Raw genomic sequence first — 21,350 nt, 5'->3', positions numbered from 1 at the left:
AATTAAAGAACTAGGTCCTCTGAAACATTTATAAAATTTTTCACGTGAAAATACAAGGTCAAATCCAACAAGGTAAATCTCAGGGTAGAAGGTGGGCCTGGGAAGCCACATAACTGCACCGTCTAGCTTTTTTTGGCTTTATATTTTGACAATGGTTATGTTCAAAACAAAGGACTGATGTAGAAGTCACTGATATCTTCTAATTCCCTTCTCAGTTGTAGAAACTTTCTGTAAGGAATATCGCTTTTCAATAATGGTACATGGAGGAGTGACTAACGCCCAACATGAGACCAAGTCCCAATAGGAAGGGTCACTGCCTCTCACAGATGGGGAGACGTAAGCCAAAACTGAGAAACTAACAGAAGCAAACAATTGAACCAGAGAAGAAGGGAGACTCTTGAGAATGCTTAGAGATGCTGTCGGAAGACTGGGGTGGTCAATTAGAAAAGGGTGGGTGGTAGAACAGTTTATATCCCAGCACAACACTTGGGAGGTCAAAAAAGGGCTGAGTTTGAGTCAAACCTAAACTACATGTAAGATGTCTAAGGGGAAATGAGAGAGGCGGGGGAAGGAAGGAGGTGGAGGAAGAATAATTAATAAACATCATAGTGAAAGACTAATTTCATAGTAGAAGTTTAGTTTTTTTCTTTTGGGTTTTGTATGTATGTTAGCACTGGGGTGTGCCTGTGTTCCTGTGTGTAGGTATTTGTGGAGGGTCACAGGTCAACATCAGGCATCCTCCTCTATCATTCTCTCACTGAACCTGGAGCCAAACGATTTAGTTAACCTGACTGACTGACCAGCAAAACCTAGAGAACCTTCTGTCTCCACCTCTCCAACACTGGGGGTACAGGCATGCATGCCCAGATTTTTATATGGGGACTGGGGGTCAAATCAAGTCCTCATGCTTACACGGGAAGTCATTTCCCAATCTCTCATATTACAGTTTTTATTTTTTAAGTGAAATAAATTTCTTCAAACTGTATCATCATTGTACCTTTCTATTTTTCTTTGATCAGGTTTGTGCATCCTGGCTAGGAATTCATTATGTAGGTCCTTCTATGTCAGCCTTTTAAGTAGGGGGGGCCTAAAGCATGAGCTAGCAAACTCAGCTTCCAGAAAAATAATTTATAGTAATGACTTGTGCCACCAAAATTACATGCCAAAGAAATAGTTCAACCATAAAGCACTAGTACCCCAAAGGATGCTTGGGAGGTTCTAAGTTTTAAAAGCATATTCAGGGAATGGGATGGAAGAAAAAGACTCTTCTTATGCATAGACAAATCACTCAGCCAGATATCGGGATTCCAGATACTGCTGGAGCTGTTAAAAGACTTAATACCAGGTTAGGACAGTGGTTGCAAATCAGTGTTATCCTGCCCTAAGTGTCATTTCTTGTTAATCCCTTGAAAGGAGCTTGAGGCTTATACTTCTTAGGGGCTCTTAAAAAGCATGATTAGAGTTAGGAGCATTTTAATTTGAAAATGTGTTTACAGACAATTATACGATTTAGAGAAAGAATGAGAGAAAGTTTTCACAGGAAAATCCAGCAGGATCCGCACACTAAATGGTACACAAACCTAGGCTCCCAAGGCTTCTAGTGGCTTGGTCACCCAAGGGCATTTGTGCAGACCCTTCTTCCCAGGACTTGGAAAGCACCTGGGAAACTGCAGCTTGCCTTGAGCTATCATCTACCAGTGCCAGGGACAAAGAGTAATACAAACTGGTAACAGAAGACTCAAACTTTGCAGTCTTGTGGTTACTTACTGACAATCAAAATTCAGGTTGAGGATGTCTGCAAAGTTAGCTTGTTTTTATTTTGGTTGCAGAATTTAGTTCCTGCTTTCCTGGTAACTTCTTTTCTATCTACATGAGCTCCTAAAGAAAAGCCTTTAGGAGTTACATTTCCTTCATTCTTTCAAAACAACAATGTATGCAAAGAACTATTCTTAGTTTCTCTGTTATGGAGATATAGGCAGTCTATAGAGACTTCCAAATTTCCAGGGCTCAGAATGTTATTCACAGTATAAAAAGTCCAACTGAAAAAATCAGGACAAAGCACTCATAATAAAAATTAAAATAGGTTTACCTCACACTCATGTATTAACTAACTTGACCTTGTCCTGCTCCTCTAACACTATGTGAAATCCACCCAAATTTAAATGTCCATAAAGGAAGCATAAATAGTAACAGTAACTTGAAATGTTAAAATAATGGCTCAGCTGCCTGTCTCCCACCAGCTGCAGGAGAGCAGGCCCCGAACCTCACCTGGGCAGCACAAGAGAGCCAGTCTTGTTGGTGGAGGTGTGGTTGAATCAGCCCCGAAATTGTGAACATGGGACAGCTGTCTGTATTACTCATCTGCCATGTGGCAGCATGGGCAGGGGAGAGATGCCCTCCCCCAACACCCTGTGCCCATCAATGCCTGCGGCAGGTGAGAGAACTGGCCCTGAGGTCACAAAAGTGGGAGCTGTCCCTGCCCCTCATCAGCTGCAGCTGACCCTACACCACACCTGGGCAACACAGTAGAGCTGACCTTGAAGGTGTAGGTGTGGGAGAACAGACCCTGAGGATTGAGAAAGTAGGAGAACTGGCTCTGCCCCTTGTTCATCACTGCAAGGGATAAACTAGCCAGGGCAATGCAGGAGAGCTCACCCTGGTGGTGAGGACATAGGAAAGCTGGTGGTCTGACCAACCCTGCAACTACTCAGGCCCAGAACCAGGGTTAAGAGTTGGTCCACACCAATATCCACCCCATCTGTGATCTGCCAGAGCACATGAAGGGACTGGTCCTGTAGATCCAAAGCTGCAGGATCTCCACAACACAGGGCAACAATAGGATATTTAACAGGAGTTCCAGTAAGGGGACAGTACGATAGTATAGCAGAAACCAGAGGCCTCCAACCAGACCAATGACTCCTTTCAATGAACACTTGCAAGTAAAGATACACGGATAAAAGAGTTTACTGCATGACCCACTAAATTACATTACAGCTTCCATGAAGAGGTTGATTTTTTTCCTTTTCCTTTTTTCTTTTCTTCTCTTAAGTTTTATTGTATTTTATTTTTTATTTTTGGAGGGGGGCGTTGTAGGGGCAGAGGGCTGATACAAAGGGATGGGGAAATGAATGGAATGGAGATGCATGATGTGAAAGACATAAAGAATAAATAAAAAGTTTAAAAAATGGCTCAGGGTGATTTCAATACTATAAATGTAGCTACCAAAAAGAAAAAAAAAACATTCTTGGCCTACAAAAGTAAGAGTCAGATAAAAATTCTTTCCTTATGAGCAGTGTGCTTAGGTATAGTATTATTACAGGAAAGATCAAAATTCCAATCAGCCTTGCTAAATTGCATGTCTGCTAACTTCAGTTGTTTTGTTTTGTTTTTATTTTTTTATTTTTTGAGTTAAACCATTTCTAAGAACCAAAAGAAGTGTGCAGGGCTCCTTTGTGCATGGGAATGAAAGGTGACCTATTCATTCCATCTCCTTATTAAATTCTCTTTTAAAAGGTAAATCTGGTGATTCAAGAGATAAACTTTGAAACTGCTTTCAATGTAGTCTATTGTAGCATATGTGAGGGGAATAATAATAAACGCCAGATAAATGCCAGCCTTTATCTACTTCATTTATATTTCTCTTACATAACCTGCATGAAAGTACTTTTGCTTAAGATATTGAATTACACCTAGAGTACTCAGTGCCCAAAATGAGACAAGGTCTCTCACCGAAAACCTGAGCTCTGGGCTGGTGAGATGACTCAGTGGGTAAAAGTCCCCAAGCCTATAGTCCCTGTGGCCCACATGAGCGGTGATATATTATGTACCCCAATAAAGCTGGGGATCAGAGGACAAAGCCAGCCACTATATTAAACACTCAGTGTTGCTTGCCATGTGTGATGGCTACTCTTGTTTGTCAACTTGACTATGTCTGGAATGAACTATAATCCTGAAATGGAGGGCATACCCATGAGGGATTTTTTTTGCTTAGGTGAAGCCACTTCTAGTTCTGACCGTTGAGGTAGAAAGACACACACCTTTGATCTGAATCTTGAGGCTAGAAGACACACCTTTAATCAGGGCCATATCTGCTGCAATAACATGGAAGGACATGGAAGAAGGAAACTTTTACTCTTTTCTTGCTTGATCTTAGCATTCCAGCAAGTCCATTCCTTCACTGCATTAGAGCCCACTTCTTTGTAATTCCAGCCTTTTAGACTGGTGCAACTTCAGGATTCTTGAGCTTTCTGTTCATAGCCCACAATGTTGGATTAGATGGACTATCTCCTGTGATTCTATATATATATATAGGATTTATTAGATTACTATATATGTAATATATAGAGTAGAATATAAATATCTTATAGAAATAGAATATATACAGTGTGTGTGTGTGTGTGTGTGTGTGTGTGTGTGTGAGTGAGAGAGAGAGAGAGAGAGAGAGAGAGAGAGAGAGAGAGAGAGAGAATGAATTGTGTATAGGGTTACTATTGCTGTGTGTGTGTGTGTGTGTGTGTGTGTGTGTGTGTGTGTGAGAGAGAGAGAGGGGGGGGGGAGTGAATTGTGTATAGGGTTACTATTGCTGTGCCAAAACATCGTGACCAGAGCAACTTGGAGACAACAGGATTTGTTTGTATTAAACATCTGCATCACTGTTCATCATTGAAGGAAGTCAGGACAGGAACTCAAGGAGGGCTGGAACCTGGAGGCAGGCGATGATGGAGAGGCCCTGGAGGAGTGCTGGTTCCTGGCTTGCTCCCCATGGCTTACTCAGCTGCTTTCATACAGAATCCAGGGGTGGCCCACCCCCCACATCCCTACCAATCACTAATTAAGAAAATGCTCTACAAGCTTTCCTGCAGACTCTTCAGGAGGCATTTTCTCAATTGAGGCCCCTCTCCTTTAGCTTTTGTCAAGTTAGGTGAAATTAGCCTGGGCAGAGAGGGTGAGGGAGCTGGAGGAGAGAGAGAGCAAGAGAGAGAAAGGGAGAGGAGAATGAGACAGAGAAGAAAGGTGAAGGGGGAGAGAGGGAGAGAGGCGAAGGGGGAGAGAAGGTGGAAAGGAGAAAGGCAAGGAGAGGAGAAAAAAGGGAGAGGGAGAGAGAAGTAGAGGGAGGAAGGACTGAGCAAGAGAGAGGGAGGAAAGCAGGGAGGGGTCAGGAGACAGAGGGGAGGAGAGAAGGCTAGAGAGAGGGAGAGTGGAAAGGAGGGAGGGAGAGGAGAAGAAAAGCAAAGATACCATAGTTGTCCCAAGCACCGTGTCTCCTGTTATTTTAGCTCTAGTCGCATTTCCCAGGTAGTCCAGGCTAAGACCACAGGGGGTGGCCATTATTAGTCCAGTGAAACAGAAAGCCCTCACTGGGATTCTTGTGGTAACTGGAACACATGCTTTCAGAATGGGTAACAGTTCACAGTAAGTGAGGTGAATAGCTGACTAAGCATTTCACATTCGTTTTTGCTCACAAGCCATGGCTTCAAAGTTTCTTAAAACAAAATCAACACTTACCTTGAAACCTTCATACTGTGCTCAATTATCAAGCCATACTGGACAGCAGCTGACAGAAAACATTCTCTTCATACTCAATAAAGGCAAATTGAAGGTGGTTTGCTTTTTAGTTGGTAAGATAAGCCAATTTCTCAAAAGGCATTTTTTAAATTATACCCAGACCATGAAATACCATGTCTGGTCTTGGTGGTTAAAACACAAACATAAAAACACACAAAAACAAAACCAGACAGCACAGCATTCATGCTCACTGTGCGCACTATGACCAATGTGTACGAGAGCACAGTGGAGGTAGATGAGGTAGAAGCTTCCTCCCTAAAACACTCAGTGGTCAAGAACACTGAGAAGGATCCCTCCTAGAAAACTACTTCCTACAGCTTTGTCCTAAAGCAAAATTGACATGCCATTGTATGTCACCACACAGATAAATTCTCAATAAGCAAAATTTCATCAATCTTACATTAAAAACAAAACAGAAATAAAACCACCAAAAAAAAAAAGGCTGACTTTACAACATTCCTATGTACTTCAAATCCTTCATGTTCAAGATAGAAATATCTTCAAAAAATACATTTTCACCTCTTAGGTGAATTGTAACACTAGGGACTTGTTTTTGACAACTTAAAATAATTTATACTCATCCCTACTAGAGGACTTTTCTCATACTGTCACCTGACTAGAAGCCACTTAAGCAATGAAGGGCTTAATTTGGCTTACAGTTAGTCAAAAGGGATATAGCTCACTATGGTTGGGAAGGCATGGTCATTGGTGTCTTAAGGCAGCTCGTCACATCATATCCCTAGTCAGGAAGCCACCAAGGACAGGAAAGACAGGATGTGGGTCTGGGTTATCAAACCTCAAGGCCCAACCCCATTGACTTATCCCAGCAAGCCTCCAATTCTAAAGGTTCCACAACCTTCTAAAACGGTGGCATCACATGGGGACCAAGTGTCCAAACACCTAAGATCATGAGTGAAATTTCATATTCAAACCACATGTATTTTGTGTATCTAAAAATCTTTATTATAATTTTCTAGGTAATTTTAATTCATTTTATAAGTTTCCAATATAGGTTGTATGCAGTGAGGGGTTCCCAACTACAGTATCCGGAGCAATGGACAATAGACTGCCTTCATTCTCTTGGTGGGTTCCTTTAGAGTATGTAGGTGTGGACTGTGGAAATGTCACACTGAGGACCTTCATCTAATACACAGCTATAAATAACAGGTTTAGAATTACCAAAAGACAGATTTAAAGTAACTTTTATTTAAAAGAAAAAGTGAGAATATATAAGAAATGAAGTCACAATAGTTACTGACCCACTGGCACAGCCCCCCCCGCCCATGCCTTAACAGTATTCAATTTTTGATATCACAATATTTATTTTAAGGTCAAATTTTTGTATCAAAATAAAAAAAAATAGTGATCCATTTTCTGCTATTTGAACACAGCATATTCCATACTTGGGTTCTGGTAATAATTTTATGGAAGTACCAGGAACACAATCTTACCAGAGAATCTTAAAAGATAAAAAACATCAAACTTTATGTGTAGAAAAAGCTCTCTAAACTGTCTTAGGGTTTCTACTGCTATGAAGGGACACCATGACAACAACTCTTATAAAAGATAACATTTAATGGAGTGGCTTACAGTTTCAGAGGTTTAGTCCATTATCATTATCATGATGTGACATGGTGCTGGAGAAGGAGCTGAGAAGTCTCTATCTTGATCCAAAAGCAACAGGAAGTGAACTGAGACACTGGGCCTGACTTGAGCCTATTATGAGACCTCAAAGACCACCCCCACAGTGAAACACTTCCTCCAAGGCCATACCTATTCCGACAAAACCACACCTCTTAAAAATGCCACTCCCTATGAGCTTATGGGGGCCAATTACATTCAAATTACCACACTAGCACTCAAAATACCTTACAATGATTAAACACTTTGCAAGTGCTTTTCCTTAGCATCAGTCAAGGATTTAAATAATACCGAGAATCTAGACCTAAGTTACTGGCCTATTCCAAGTGTGAACATGTATGAAGGTGAGGGCATACAAGTATCCTTCTCTGTGGACTGGTCCTGGCCATTCCAACATCACCTGATACCAAACTCCAGAACATCCACAACCAAAAGTAACACAGTAGGTTCATATCATCTATATACACTCTTCAAGAAATCTCCAGATCACCAGGAAGACCTAACTGTGTTACGAATTCAAAGCAAACAATTACTCCTGATAAGATTACAGTCAACTCTGAAAGCCCTTAATGCAAATACATTTATTCTCTATATCAGGAACATGCCTCCTAGATTTATCATAGTGATTCACATTATAAAGAAAAGGGCCACAAGTTTCTTGGCCTTTGTCTCTACAGATTTCTATAGAAAACTATTTATCTGTCCTACAGGTGCCAAGTCTTAAGAACATGACTGAGCACAGTACTGAAAGGCACAGAGCACATGATGTGGCCAGTACTTAGAAAAAGGAAGCAAGGGAAAAATTTCAAGTTGGCTCATAAGGGATTGTTAAACATTATAGGAGGCCCTTTAGACAGAGCTCCTCCTGCCCTAAGCCCCAAAAGACCATGCCAAAAATGAAGTCACTTAACACCAAATGTCACATAATCAAACAGAGACTAATAGATCAAACAGAGCAAATCCATCCTCAGACAGATGAGTTTCCCCTGAAAACTAAAGGTTCCAGTGAAACACAGTAAGCAAATACCCTCTATTTTGGCCCTTACACATTAAAAAAGAAAAAAACATGTCAACCAATTAGTTTTTCCCCTAGTGTTCTTCATAGTAAACTTGGAGGAAGAGTAATCCTGGATACTGTGCCATTACTTTAGAACTCAGTTATGTATAGTGGGGGAAATGCAGTTAGGCATGACATGTGTGTGAACACATACATGATGTTATAAGATGTTACAGAGCGCTCAGCTCCTTACTGATAAACCAAAGGCATCATGCATGTATGTAGGCACAGTATAAAATGGATTTCAGATTAGTCCATACCAATTGTCATGCACTCATCTAGACCCTCTTTACAATGATGGAAACCTGGGAAACTTAAATATCCTCCAAAGTGGCCTTCCCAATTAGACCATATTGTTTCCTAATCTAGAGATTCCCCAAACATTCATGAGTCACTTGGGGACCTAGTTTAAAATGCAGGTTGTGGGGCAGATTCTGAAACTCATCTTTTATAAGTTCCCAGGTACTGATGCAACTAGATATTAAAGATCTAATTCATTCTGCAAGCCACCACCACACTAGATTTGCTAAAAGACACTTCTGCCACATAACTGCCTCAAAAAACCACATTAATTCAGTGAATCCTCTACAAACTTGGTCACTGGTCCAGAATTTCAGGACAGGCTGGCCCTTCTATTATACTCAGTCCAATCCAATCTGTTTTTGTTGTCTCGTATCTGAGTTGAAATGTACATACTGTGAAATATAGATCTGAAGTGTGGAATTCAATGAGCTTTGGTAAATGCACACACCCAAGTAGGCCCTCCGCTGCAAACATCTAAACGATTTCATCTCAGTAACCAACTCTGTAGACACTCTCCCACCTTTTCAGAGCCGTCTACTTGTCTTTGAAAACTTCCTGAGTCATTCCTTCCTCGAGCACACACCAATGCACCTCTCACTGAGCTACCTCTGTGGGCTTCTTACAAGCCCTTCTGTCTCTATCCTGAAGCCACAGTTATCAGAATGATCTTCCAAAGTTATAAATCAAATCAGCTCACTCTCTCCCACTCAAAACCCCCATGACTTGACATCACAATGGCGGTAAATCCTAACACCCTTTTCTGCAGCACCCATTCCTTCCTTCTCTGACCCCATTGTTTGCTACGTTCCTCACTTCCTATGTGCAGGCCAGTGGACCCTTCTAGCGGGTCCTATCACAATTTTAAGATGCTGAGATGATTATCTCCTGTTCCTGCCCACCCACACTTTATAATTTTCTGTCACTCAGGTGTCAGCTTCGGTCAACTTTTCACAGAGGCCCTCTCATCAAGAGGACCTAAAGAGCACTCAGTTACTCTCCAGCAGGAACCTACTCTAACTGTGGGGCCTCTGTCACTGCTTGGCTGTCCCTTTTGTGTTTGCTACCCACCTCTGACCACAAGAACATGATCTTCGTGACATGGCATCAGTCAACAGCGTGCACAGCTGCTATGTCCTGTGCCGAAAACAGTTACCACCCTGTTACAAGTAAATGCTCAACAACGGTTTTTCTACACACATAAGGATACATATAAAACAGAACGTACATTCCCACTATGGGTGGGAAGTGTGCCTCTGTCCTAAAACACGATCTTCTTGAAATATCAAAGGAGTAAGAAGGCTATTGCCAGTACTGCAACAAGATAAATCTGTTATAGGGGAAAAGGAACAAAGAACTGACCCTTAAGTTGCAGCAAAAACAATAAGAAACACAGGTAATGTCAAAGTTTATTCACATAAAGTTTAATCAGTCAAGTTAATGAAAATATCAAAAATTTTGAGTTAGCTATGGCAGCAGAAATGTAACTTTTGTTGCAGATAATACAGTGTTTGGTGTTTCTGTCGAGAAGCTATGCTGCCGAGAGAGCAATTGCATTAAATCTCAACTCGTCAGGGTCGCGCTCCATAAACTTCTTGCAAACTTCTATGGCATCCTATGGGAGGAAAGCATAAGTTTTCAGTTTATAAAGTCTGTATTTTTCTAATTCTCACTAATTTTATACTGAAGACTTCTTTTCCAAAATGAAATGAAAACTAAAAACGTCAAAGAATGAACAGGTGGCAAACTCATTTGCTTAGCATAAAGTACACACTGCCACCACCTTCGCCTGCTTCTTCCAGGACTGAAGATCAAATCTAGAGTCTTGGCAAGCACTTTACTCAAGCCTGTGCCTGCTCCATTTTCACTCTCACCAAGTTGTTCAGGCTGATCTTAAACTCACTCTGTAGTCAGGCAGGTCAGCTCCCATTCTCTTCTCTAATTTTTCCAACTAGCTGTGCTGCTATGAAACCCAGCTGATGAATATTCTTCCTTGAGGGGGTTTTCAAAACCTTTTAACCCATGAGGCATGGCAATATAGCCTTTAATTTCAATCCTCAGTAGGCAGAATTCTTCAAATTCGAGGCCAGCCTGGTCCACACAGCCAGTTTCCAGGCCAGCCAGTACTGTTTACATAACAAGAATTTGTCTGAGATCTAAACAAAATTAAAAAAAAAAAAAAACTTAACCTGAAAATTACATAATTCCTTGATAATAAACCACATAACTTGTTCCCACTAAAAGATCTCTAAAATTAGGATCAAGTCACAATTAATGGTATCTTGGACTGAATGGAATAGGACCTAAAAATGAGCAACTCATTTTTATCTTTTTCAAACTTCAGCTTGCTCAGACAGAGCTCTGGAAGCCTCTTGCTTGCATAGTTTTAAGACTAATTCAAAATTTTGGTTGGGGATTTTCTAAAAAGATCAAGGACCCAGAAGCATCCACAAAAGAAAAAACTTCCAGTCATCTTTCAAGAAGGTTAAAGAAGGTCAGGGAGGTTGAAATGGCCAGTTCTTTCCCGGTTACCTCTAACAACGTCTCATCACTAGTTTTCCCATGGTTAATTGGAAACGGTTTCCGTCCATCTGTGGAAAATAGACAAATAGGTAAATTGTTCCTTGTTTTTACCAGAGAATGTATCTTACCTTCCATTTCCTCTCTTACAGTGAATCAAGGAGAGTTAAGTAGTTTAAGCAATCCATCTTAAAACAAGAACTTTCAAATATGTAACCTATGGTTTTAGCTTCCCCCAAATATCACAATTAGTATACTTATACCATTTACACTTAAAAGTATGAGTTTGGATTAACACCAACCCCAAGCAGAGGCTTCTGCTTCTGGTTTATTCATTTCAAATAAGCACATTACACTGCTGCACTTTCTTTCCTTGATGCATTGGGGGGCTTCTCTGGGTTACTGTTGAATGGTCCCTGTATTTACAATGTACATTTTAACTAGGCATGTCTATCTTCAAATAACAATTTTGGCTTTATGTATAGGTTCCTACAAAAGAAAATCCCAATTGGCCCATAATAATTTTTTTTTTTTTTTTGCTTTTTCAAGACAGGGTTTTTCTGTGTAGCCTTGGCCATCCTTAAACTCAGTGATGTGCCTGTCTTGGTCTCCTGAGTGCTGGGATTAAAGGCATGTGCCTCCACTGTCCAGCAATCATTTTTACTCCTAAAGATGCAAATACCTTTTTTACCTTTAAAAAGCTAAATCAGAAGATTTTATGTAAGAATGGCATAATTTTCTCAATGAAAAAGTCATACAACTGTGACTTAATTGAATACCATCAATGAAAATAACATAAAGCAACAATTTCATCAACCTAGGACTACTTATGCAAATTCACAATCATCTTCAATAAGCTAGTACTTTTCAACATTATAAAAAAGTCCACAATAACAAAAGCCAATGCTAATCAAGTGAACCGATCTAGATCCAAATCTATAACTTCCAGCATGGAGAGATCTTGTTTCAAAAACAAACACAATAATGAAATGGTGTTGTGGCAACTGCTCATTCTGATAGCCCCTCTGTCCTGCTGCTGGAAGAACAGATTATACTCACTGTAGTCTACCTCACACAACTGTATTGTTCACTTTTTAATTTTTATGTAAAAGCAAAACAATGTAGGTTTCCCCTCAGTAACAGTAATAAATAATGTGTATATTTCCCTGGGTTGTATCATTTATATTCTGATATCTTATTAGACTCTAGTGAAGCAATAAACTCTCCTGAATAATTTTCATTCATAGGCAGCAGTTTAAAATAATGTAGAATTTCAATCAACCTATTAAGAGTAAATATTAAATAATTGGTCTTTAGATGTCAAAGAAAATGAGCAAAATGAAACTATATACTATTTCATTCAACATCAGTTTAGAGCAAAGATAGCACAGGTGCTAGACAGCCGACCTTCAGCTGGATTTTGCTACTGATGTTGTGAGGTAGGGGACTGACCCAAGTGCACCAAATATGCTAGAAAACACTGAGCTCCATCCTTGATCCTCGTTTAATTTGAGGTAGAAACTCACTACATTGACCAGACTGGCCTTGAGTTCACTCTGTAAGCCAGGTAAGACTTGAACTTATGATCGTCCTGCCTCAGCCTCCCTAGTACTAGGATCTCAGGCCTGCACCACCAGGCTTGGACTATTTTTATATATCTGTTAAGAATGGTAACCACTGGCCAGGCACAGTGACATACACCTTTAATCTCAACACTTGGGAGGTAGAGGCAGGCACATCTCTGTGATTTTAAAGATAGCCAGGGCTATATAGTTACACCCTATCTAAAAAGAAGAGAGGGATAACAAAACATAGAATAATTACTAATTAGCATTGTAGTAGAAAAACCAGACAGATATTAACTAAACCAAGTGACAAAAGTTAACATCAAAAATGACAGAAATGGGCAAATGGCCTTCTGACCCAATGCACTAGGAAGAATGCAGCATCACTCTTGTTATATTCGTGCGCAAAATGCATAAATCATGAGGAAAGAGCAGACAACCCAGACTGAAGGAAAATCTAAAAGTAGGTAAGTAAGTCCTATCACCTTAAATAAATGTGACATGAAAGACAATAAAAGGCTGAAGAACTTTTGGGATTCAGGGAGACAAAGACACAGAACAGGGCCATAGTCCTGGGTTGACTTCAGAACCTCTAAATGGCATTACTGTGATAAACGCATAACCAGATCCTTAGGTGCTAATGCATCAATGCTGATTTCATATGGCAGTCATACAGAAAAGTATCCACCTCTTTAAGGAAATACATAAAGAGCTATTAAAGGATACTACAACATCATATCTATAACATATTTTCCAATGTTTCAGAAATACTAACAGGATCTGACAAACCTAGAAGAAAGGTAAATGGAAGCTCTAATTTCCATAAGTATCCAAAATTATTCCAAAGATACAATTGTTCAAGCTTACTTTTAAAAGACAGTGATACATCAGTTAAAATATTTTAAGTCTGCTTATTCTGTCTACTTGGAATTCACCACTGAACTTCAATCTTCTAATTTATCTAGAAGTGATTCATTTTTAAATATGCTAGGAACTTACTGAGGCCTCAAGGAAAAGAAATAATGATTAAAAACCAGAAATAACTTGGTCTTTTTCATCAGTTAACCTCACAATCTATTTGAAGAGTAAGTAAGTAGCATTGCCAAGCAACTGTCCTGTAGGAATCACCTGCATCACCCTACAATCAGATGGTCCTAAAAACAAGATTACACAGGATGGAGAGCGCAGTGGCAGACTGCTTGCCTCGAATATATGAGGTCCTAGGTACAATCCCAAGAACCAATAGTGATTTCTAAATAACTGTTTTCTTAAAGCTTGTACTCTCTTAATCTCTATTCTTATTCACAAACTCAGTATGAATTATTTGACTTGCTCAACATTCTTTTTGAACTTATTAGGACCATTAATGTCACTCATGTTGGGGTAATACCAATTTCTGCTGAAGGAATCAGCAACTATGCATATTTATTTGTTTTGCACCCTTCTCAACTCTCTACAATGCTTATAAGACTGGGGCTTTCTTTACATTTCTTCATCTTCTTCAACTTCTTTAAACTCACTTGAAAAACTCTAATCTTTAATACATATAGTTCTATATATTTTTAAAATATTAATATATGTGTGTGTTTGTGTGTATGTGTACCTGTGCATGAACACATGCATATAGAGGCTGATGGAGGGTACAATATCCCTTGGAGCTGGAGTCATAGGAGGTTGGGAGTTGCCTGATAGGGGTGCCGGGGAACTGAACTTAGGTTTTATGCCAGAACAGCATGTCCTCTTAAATGCTGAGTCACCTCTCCAGCCTGAGCTTAGTTTTGATGTATATCTTTCCTTATAAATTCCCCATAAGCCTTTAGGCTCAGAGAATAATCTGACCAATCAAATTGAGAGGTTTTGCTTTTGTTTTTGTTTTTTGTTTGTTTTTGGTTTTTCGAGACAGGGTTTCTCTGTGTAGCTGTGCACCTTTCCTGGATCTGGCTCTGTAGCCCAGGCTGGCCTTGAACTCACAAAGATCCTGCCTCTGCCTCCTGAGTGCTGGGATTAAAGGTGTGTGCTGCCACCACCCAGCGAGGGGTTGTCTTTTGATTATTACTTTGTTTTACATATGAGTCTTTTGCTTACATATATGTCTGTGCACCATATGCATGCCTGGTGCCTGCAGAAGCCAGAAGAGGGTGTCATGTCTGATCCCTTGGAACTGGAGTTACAGAGCCTTCTGAGCCACCCTGTGGGTTATGGAAATTGGACCTGGGAGCTCTGGAAGGCAGCCAGCGCTCTCCACTCCTGAACCTTCTCTCCAGCCATCCCCATTAAGTTTTTCCTAGAACTCTTCCTTTCTCGCTGTTGTTTTCCAAACCTCTTAGATGTTACTGTCTTCTCTGTAAATTCTCTCATTTTCAATGACAACATCACTTTTATAATCTCTGATTATACATTATATTTACTGTTTATCAATTTCAGTAAACAAAGTGGGAACAGTCCCATTTACAACAAGTAAAGCCTGGTCATTTTTCTCCCCAGGATAAATTAAAATAGTTCTTACCTAATTCATAGAGATGCCCATCTACATGAACTAACGCAATAAAATGAAGATCTACTTTTTCATCTATACTTGGTGCCTAGAATAGGAGGGAAAAATATATTATGTATATTAGTAGTTAAGCAAATCAATCAAGTACAAATAAGTGTACATAAATAATATCAACTGACAGAAGACAACATTTATCCAATATGGTTCAAAGCAAATGACTGATATGATGCACAGTGGCCATGTGTATGTTTGTGACATCATGTTCACCATCAACAAGGAAAACACATCTTTCAGTCTCACCTAATCTGGAAACTGAGCATTTCATTTAACTTGGAACTCTCCCTGTCCAGCATAAGATGCTGTGCGTGTGCACAGCACAATGTACACCGTTTAGTGAAATGAATGACTGAACTGATTTAAAAATATGAATGTTAAAACATTTTTCTTAATCCTTGAAGTTAGGAACTCTTTTGAAGTTAAATTTTAGGACACCAGAAAGTGGGCTACTGCCTGAACTTAAAAATCTCATGTTTTGAATAATGCAGTGTAAACAAACATTCTAGATTCAAACAGCTTATAAATGAATAGATGTAAGGAAATAGTCCTAATGATTATAACTGGAGGAAAGAAAAAATAACATACAATAAGCTATAACCTATATTTCTTCCTTTTCTTTCACTTTTAATGAACAACTTGCTTTTTTAAGTATACCTCCATTTTCCTAAGCTTCTCAAACTCAATTTACACAAGCAATATTCACATTTCTTAGACATTTGAATCACTTAGGTAAAGTTAATACACAAATTGGCATCTTATGATATATATTAAATGTGTTAGCTATTTACCAATTCTAAATAAATTAAAATGAAGTGCAACCACAGGTAAATATATACAGAACTTCATTGTATGAAGCAAAAATTTCCAAGTAGCTTAAATCAAATTATGCTTTTTATTACCTAATATATTTTAAGTAACACAGTTATCTTATAACTCCAAAGGTTTCACCTTCAAATAATTATATATTTTTCAATAGTTAAATGTGAATGTTTTTGGTGCAGAAATTAAAGTTACAGAATAACCATTACTTTTTATTCATTACTACTTTTTTTGTAAGGCCTACAGAATGTCTTTAAATGTTTACTGACAAAATGATTTTTTTAATCTTATTCTTCTGAAATTATTTCCCTTCAGTTATGAGTGAAAAAAAGTCTTCACAAACTGATATGCAAACTAACTCTCATTCATTTTAGCCTAGAACTAAAGAATTATACAGTTGGTACAATCAAAGTTACGTAGTTTTATCACCACTCCATTACTGCACCCTCGTTACTACAGCCCCTCTACTGACAGGGAACTGCCAGTAACCTTTGAGACAATCTATTCCACTAATTTGACAGTTTTGTAGAGTCATGTCTCATATTGAGGCTAAAATATGCCTGGTGTTTTCCATTATGCTAAACAAAAGCCTAGTCTTTCTTGAATCTAATGGTTCTTCACATACTTAAAGGCAATGATAATCAATTTCTTTACTTCCCTGTCAAAAAAGTACTTGTGATTATTCAATCTTGTATCATTTTATCAGTGACTAGAAGAGAATCTGGTCTTATCAAGGCTGAGCCAAGAAAAATCATAAATTCATTACAGAACAGAAATGCTGCAAGGAATTCCTTAACTGAGAATCTCATTATACTGACAGAAAGACAGTTTTTAAAGAACATCAAGCACCTGAAGCCTTTGAGTTATTGTTTTCATAAATGATTTACTTGAACAATGTCCCTTAAGAACTAAACATCATATAGCTTCCATTTTTCATATTTGCTAGTGAAGTGCAAGGTCACTAGACGTTAAAAAACTTCAACTGGAGTTGGGGACTTGAATGTGGACCCAATCCCTGGGAGCTTTAGGTTCCCTATTTGTTTTGAGGTAAATGAGTATTAAGCTTATAGCTGTAGTCAACTGCATCAGGAGTTTCATTTATTTATTTTCATTTTTTAACTTAATTTTTCTTTCACATGTCTGCATGTTTTTCTCTGCGTGCATGTCTGGGCACCACATGCATACAGTGCCTGCAGAGGCCAGAAGGGAATGTCTGATCCCCCAGCTGGATTTACAGAAGGTTGTGAACCACCATGTAGGTACTGGGAATTGAACCCTGGTCCTTTGAAAGAGCAACCTGTGTTCTTAACCAGTGAGCCATTTCTCCAGCCCCACCCCCTTGAAGTTTAAATGAGATTGTGAAAATATTTGTCAACTGTTAAGCATTACATAAACCTTATATATTGTTATAATATTTATACATCACAAATGAAAGCAAGTATCAAATCTAATGTATCAAAATTATGCACCAATGTCCCTTTAAGTAAAAGTGAACATTAAAATACAAATCTCAAGCCCAGAGTGCTGGCACATGCCTGTAATCGCAGCACTCACAATCTAAGGCTGGATGATAAAGACTCTGAGGCTAGCCTGAGCTGCACAGCGAGATCCTGTCTTAAAACAAAAAGCAGTATGAAAGCCTTCCGACTTGTCATGAAAGGTAAATGTTTCAACTTTCCTCAAAACCTCATTATTTCTGGTGAGCTTTATCCTTTGACCAACTCCATTAGTCTGAGAGTCTAATGTCTGCAATCATTCAACTACCCAACAAGTATTCCAGGAAACCCAAGAGTAAGCAAGCAACAAGTTCCAGCATGTCTTCCTGTCCAAGAAGAGTCAGCAAACAACTACCACACATATGAAAAACAGAAGCTAGAGATTGGCAAGTTCTGCCTATGGTTTCGATCTTTTAAATCCTCAATTTAGAAGGCTTCTCATTAATCCCAAAGAACTAAAAAGTGATATAAATAATCAATACATTCATTAATTACTAAATATAAATTTCACATGAGAAAAAGGTTTGGTATAATTATAAGGCACTTAATCTATACCAGGCACGGATGGAATGCCTTATTTGTATTGCCAATTGATCACACAAACCCAGTCAGGTAGCTTTATATGCTCATTTGCATCTTATACTTAAGAATACAGAGTAGGAAGGTGTCAAGTAACACATGTGATGACTAACAAGTGATGGCCCCTGGACTACAACTCATGCAGTGCAGCTCCAGTCCATGTTCTTAAGCACTATGCTATGGAAATGTTTACAAAGTGATAAGTCAATGGAACTAAGATGCAGCAACAAACAACAATACACAAAAACATAACACTGGAAATGCCAAATAACATGCTCATTTATGTTTAGAATTTTTAAATACAGAAGAAATTATTCATGCTTAGAATTAGATAAATGATCTCCTGATCAGAACGTATTAGATTGCACTGTGTTCTTCTAATTCACCTTTATTTCTCACTGTGTCAAACAGTACATAACACAGCAGAGAAGCACAAATATCAATGGATGGATGAATAAAAATAACAAATAAATTCTGTGATCTGGTGAGAGGAGAGAGAGAAGGAGAGAAAGAAGAGGGAGAGAATACTAAGCAGTCTGTTGATATTCAGCACAAATGGAAACTGTGTGATAACCATACTGATACTCAGTGCAAGCAAACGCTTAAAGGCAACTGTTGACTTGATAGTTTGAAGGCAGCTTTAAAAGGGTAAATGAGGGGGAAGGAAGAATATCTGACATTCAACTGCTTTTAAATGTTAAAATATATGCATATTTAGACATCTTGCTTCAAACTCTGTAAGGATTTCTAGAAATAACAAGTTCCTATGGGTGTATGGCACACACAAAAGCTTTCAGATACTTCATTTCTAGATGGGCTCTGTCAAACCACAGTCATTGCCTTCAGTAGCTTAGAACATCACAAAGACAAGAGCGTGGTTGCTTAATTCTGCAGTTTATTTTAATGTATGGGAACTATTGAAATTCTATCAACCTGGATATTTCAGGCCATATGTATATGCATATTATAATAGTTGGCTGATACTTTTAGCTTACAAGAGAAATAAAATTTGTAGGACGCCTATATCAATACACAAGGAGCAACTCTCCACCTCCTACTTGAAAAGATCATTAGAAACTGAATTGGCAGGAAAGACTGGATCAAGATTAAACCAAGTACCTGAGCCACATCAAGGAATAAAATAGTTTAGATGCAACACATTACACCATGAAGGATTTAGATTGAGGACAGAGTAAGTAAAGTGACCCAGAGCATGGCAAGAGACTAGTCATGCTCAGAAATATGAAAAAAAAATAATAGTAAAGGAATAGATGGCAAAGAACTCAGGGTACATAGCATTTGTTGACCTAAGTTATCTAAGTGAAATCAGAAAGCTGAAGGGTAAGGAAATACACACTCACTTAACAATTCATAGGAACTTCGTGTTATCACAAATGCCAATCAGTATTCATCAACAGGCACATCTCCTTACATTCACAGGATATGGAGTGGAAAGATGGATGTTCACCAAGGCACAGGCAAAGTCAAGCTAGACTGCAGAGCATGGAGGTATGCTTGCAATCTTATTGGGGTAGAAAAAGCTAATGGTTGAGTGAACCAAGAGAAAAGCACTTTAAAGACTGGAGACGTTTAAGGAAAACAAACACACAAACAAAAAGACTGCCCTTGTCACTGGGAGAAGAGATGGAAGGTTGACTACACTTACAACAGAATGGAGACCCAAAGATGGTAGGCGTAAGAAGGGTCGCCAGCGACGAAGACGGAGAGATGGACTGGTAGCCTTTGCAGGGCCTACATGGTTACGTTTGACCCAGGGCAGGGATGCATGGTGACACAATGATGAGGCCTTCGTTCTGCAGTGGCTAGAATGAGGCTGTGATGAGGATGGCGAGGAGGACTACATAATTAAAAGAGAGAATATTTTACTTAGACCACGTTACTGGGTGATCATTTATCCTTAAAGCAACGTATGGTCATACTTGCATTCATATGGTCAAGTACTTTTAATAATTGTATTCTAGTAAAAGATCACATATGAATGTTGCTTAAAATGGGTAAAGTGGGAATTTATAATCAAGCACAAGGTTATGTTACATAACTTTTTAAGTGCACATCTGAAAATTTACATATCCTCATTTCCATTGCACAGACTCATGAAACTAAAGATTTAAAAGCCACTAAAATAGTATCTATATCTATATCTATATATCTGGCTTTAAAAACGTAATACACAAAATCCACATAACAAAGACAAGTCACATAAAGAACAAAACTGGAAAGGAAACTGAATCATAATAGGCATTGGTAAAAACAATTATTTAGATAGTATAAACTCTGAAAGGGAGTATACCCTTAAAATTACAAATAAGAGCAAAACTAACCCCTCTGAAGGTGATGACCTGAATCAACTAATAATCCTTGTTATTGGCTGACAAGTTACAAGGAAAGCATTATAGCCTCTTGTCCATCTTTTGAGTACATAGTAACATTATACAAAATGTGTACCACTTACATCAGGTACTCTCTGAACGGTACGTATCTATCAGTTCATTAATCTCCCAGTAACTGGTGGGATTGTTACAACTGTATTCATATCTTACAAATCAGAGGAAGCAGAGCGCCAATGGGTGAAGTGACAGGACCTCGGTCGTGTTGGCAGCACATCGGAGGACTGCAGCTAAACCCAAGAGATGAGGTTCTGGAGCTAAATGGTCCTAATCACCAGCACAGAGCCTGTGTGGCTGAGAGAAAGGTTCTGGTGACAGCTTTTATTACACTAGGTTATAATTGTCTTATAAAACAGAGCCAAGTGTAATTGTCTAAGGCTAGATACTGGGGGATGACTTCCCAAATGCTGTGGATCCACAAAATATACAGGATGTAAAACTAACTTATCAGTGGTAATCCAGTCATCTTACGACTGGCATTTTCAGCAGACAGCAACAGTATATGGGATTTGTTTCTAGCTTGACAAAGCCATCACCAGTATAACTACAGTGAGAAGAATAAAAAAGGCTAGTCGTCAGTTCTTTGGTGATACTACATTTTACCAGCTATGACATTAGGAAAGGGACTTTAGCTTGAAACGATCTCCAAAACTCTTCGGACCCTTCAAAGTCTACGATCCTTGTTGGCACTCTTGATCTATGTAAGTTAAACACTAGCCTAAAACAAAACTGTCATTTTCTCCCCCTTGGAGGTTTAAGTTCAGCATGTTAGCCAGCATTCATAATATTAATCATCTACTAGAAACATATAAAGACTTGACTCCACTTGGGAATAAAGGTAAATATAAT

At 38.9% G+C, this 21,350-nt stretch overlaps 1 protein-coding gene across 1 annotated transcript in view; it reads right to left on the bottom strand.

Annotated features, from left to right (window-relative positions):
• Positions 1 to 9,955: 9,955 nt before the first annotated feature.
• Positions 9,956 to 21,350, bottom strand: part of Uchl3 (ubiquitin C-terminal hydrolase L3) — a 49,756-nt gene continuing 38,361 nt past the window's right edge. Inside the window, exons 7-9 of the mRNA XM_036199503.1 lie at positions 15,155 to 15,230; positions 11,096 to 11,154; positions 9,956 to 10,178 (exon numbers count right to left, since the gene is read on the bottom strand). Of these exons, the coding sequence (XP_036055396.1) occupies positions 10,095 to 10,178; positions 11,096 to 11,154; positions 15,155 to 15,230 (219 nt within the window). The 3' untranslated portion in view covers positions 9,956 to 10,094. The remainder of the gene's footprint in view (positions 10,179 to 11,095; positions 11,155 to 15,154; positions 15,231 to 21,350) is intronic.

Source organism: Onychomys torridus, chromosome 9 (assembly GCF_903995425.1).
Source record: "Onychomys torridus chromosome 9, mOncTor1.1, whole genome shotgun sequence".
Taxonomy (NCBI): Eukaryota; Metazoa; Chordata; class Mammalia; order Rodentia; family Cricetidae; genus Onychomys; species Onychomys torridus.
The sequence above is the reverse complement of the archived record's forward strand: the minus strand, read 5'-3'. Positions and strand labels throughout refer to the sequence as shown.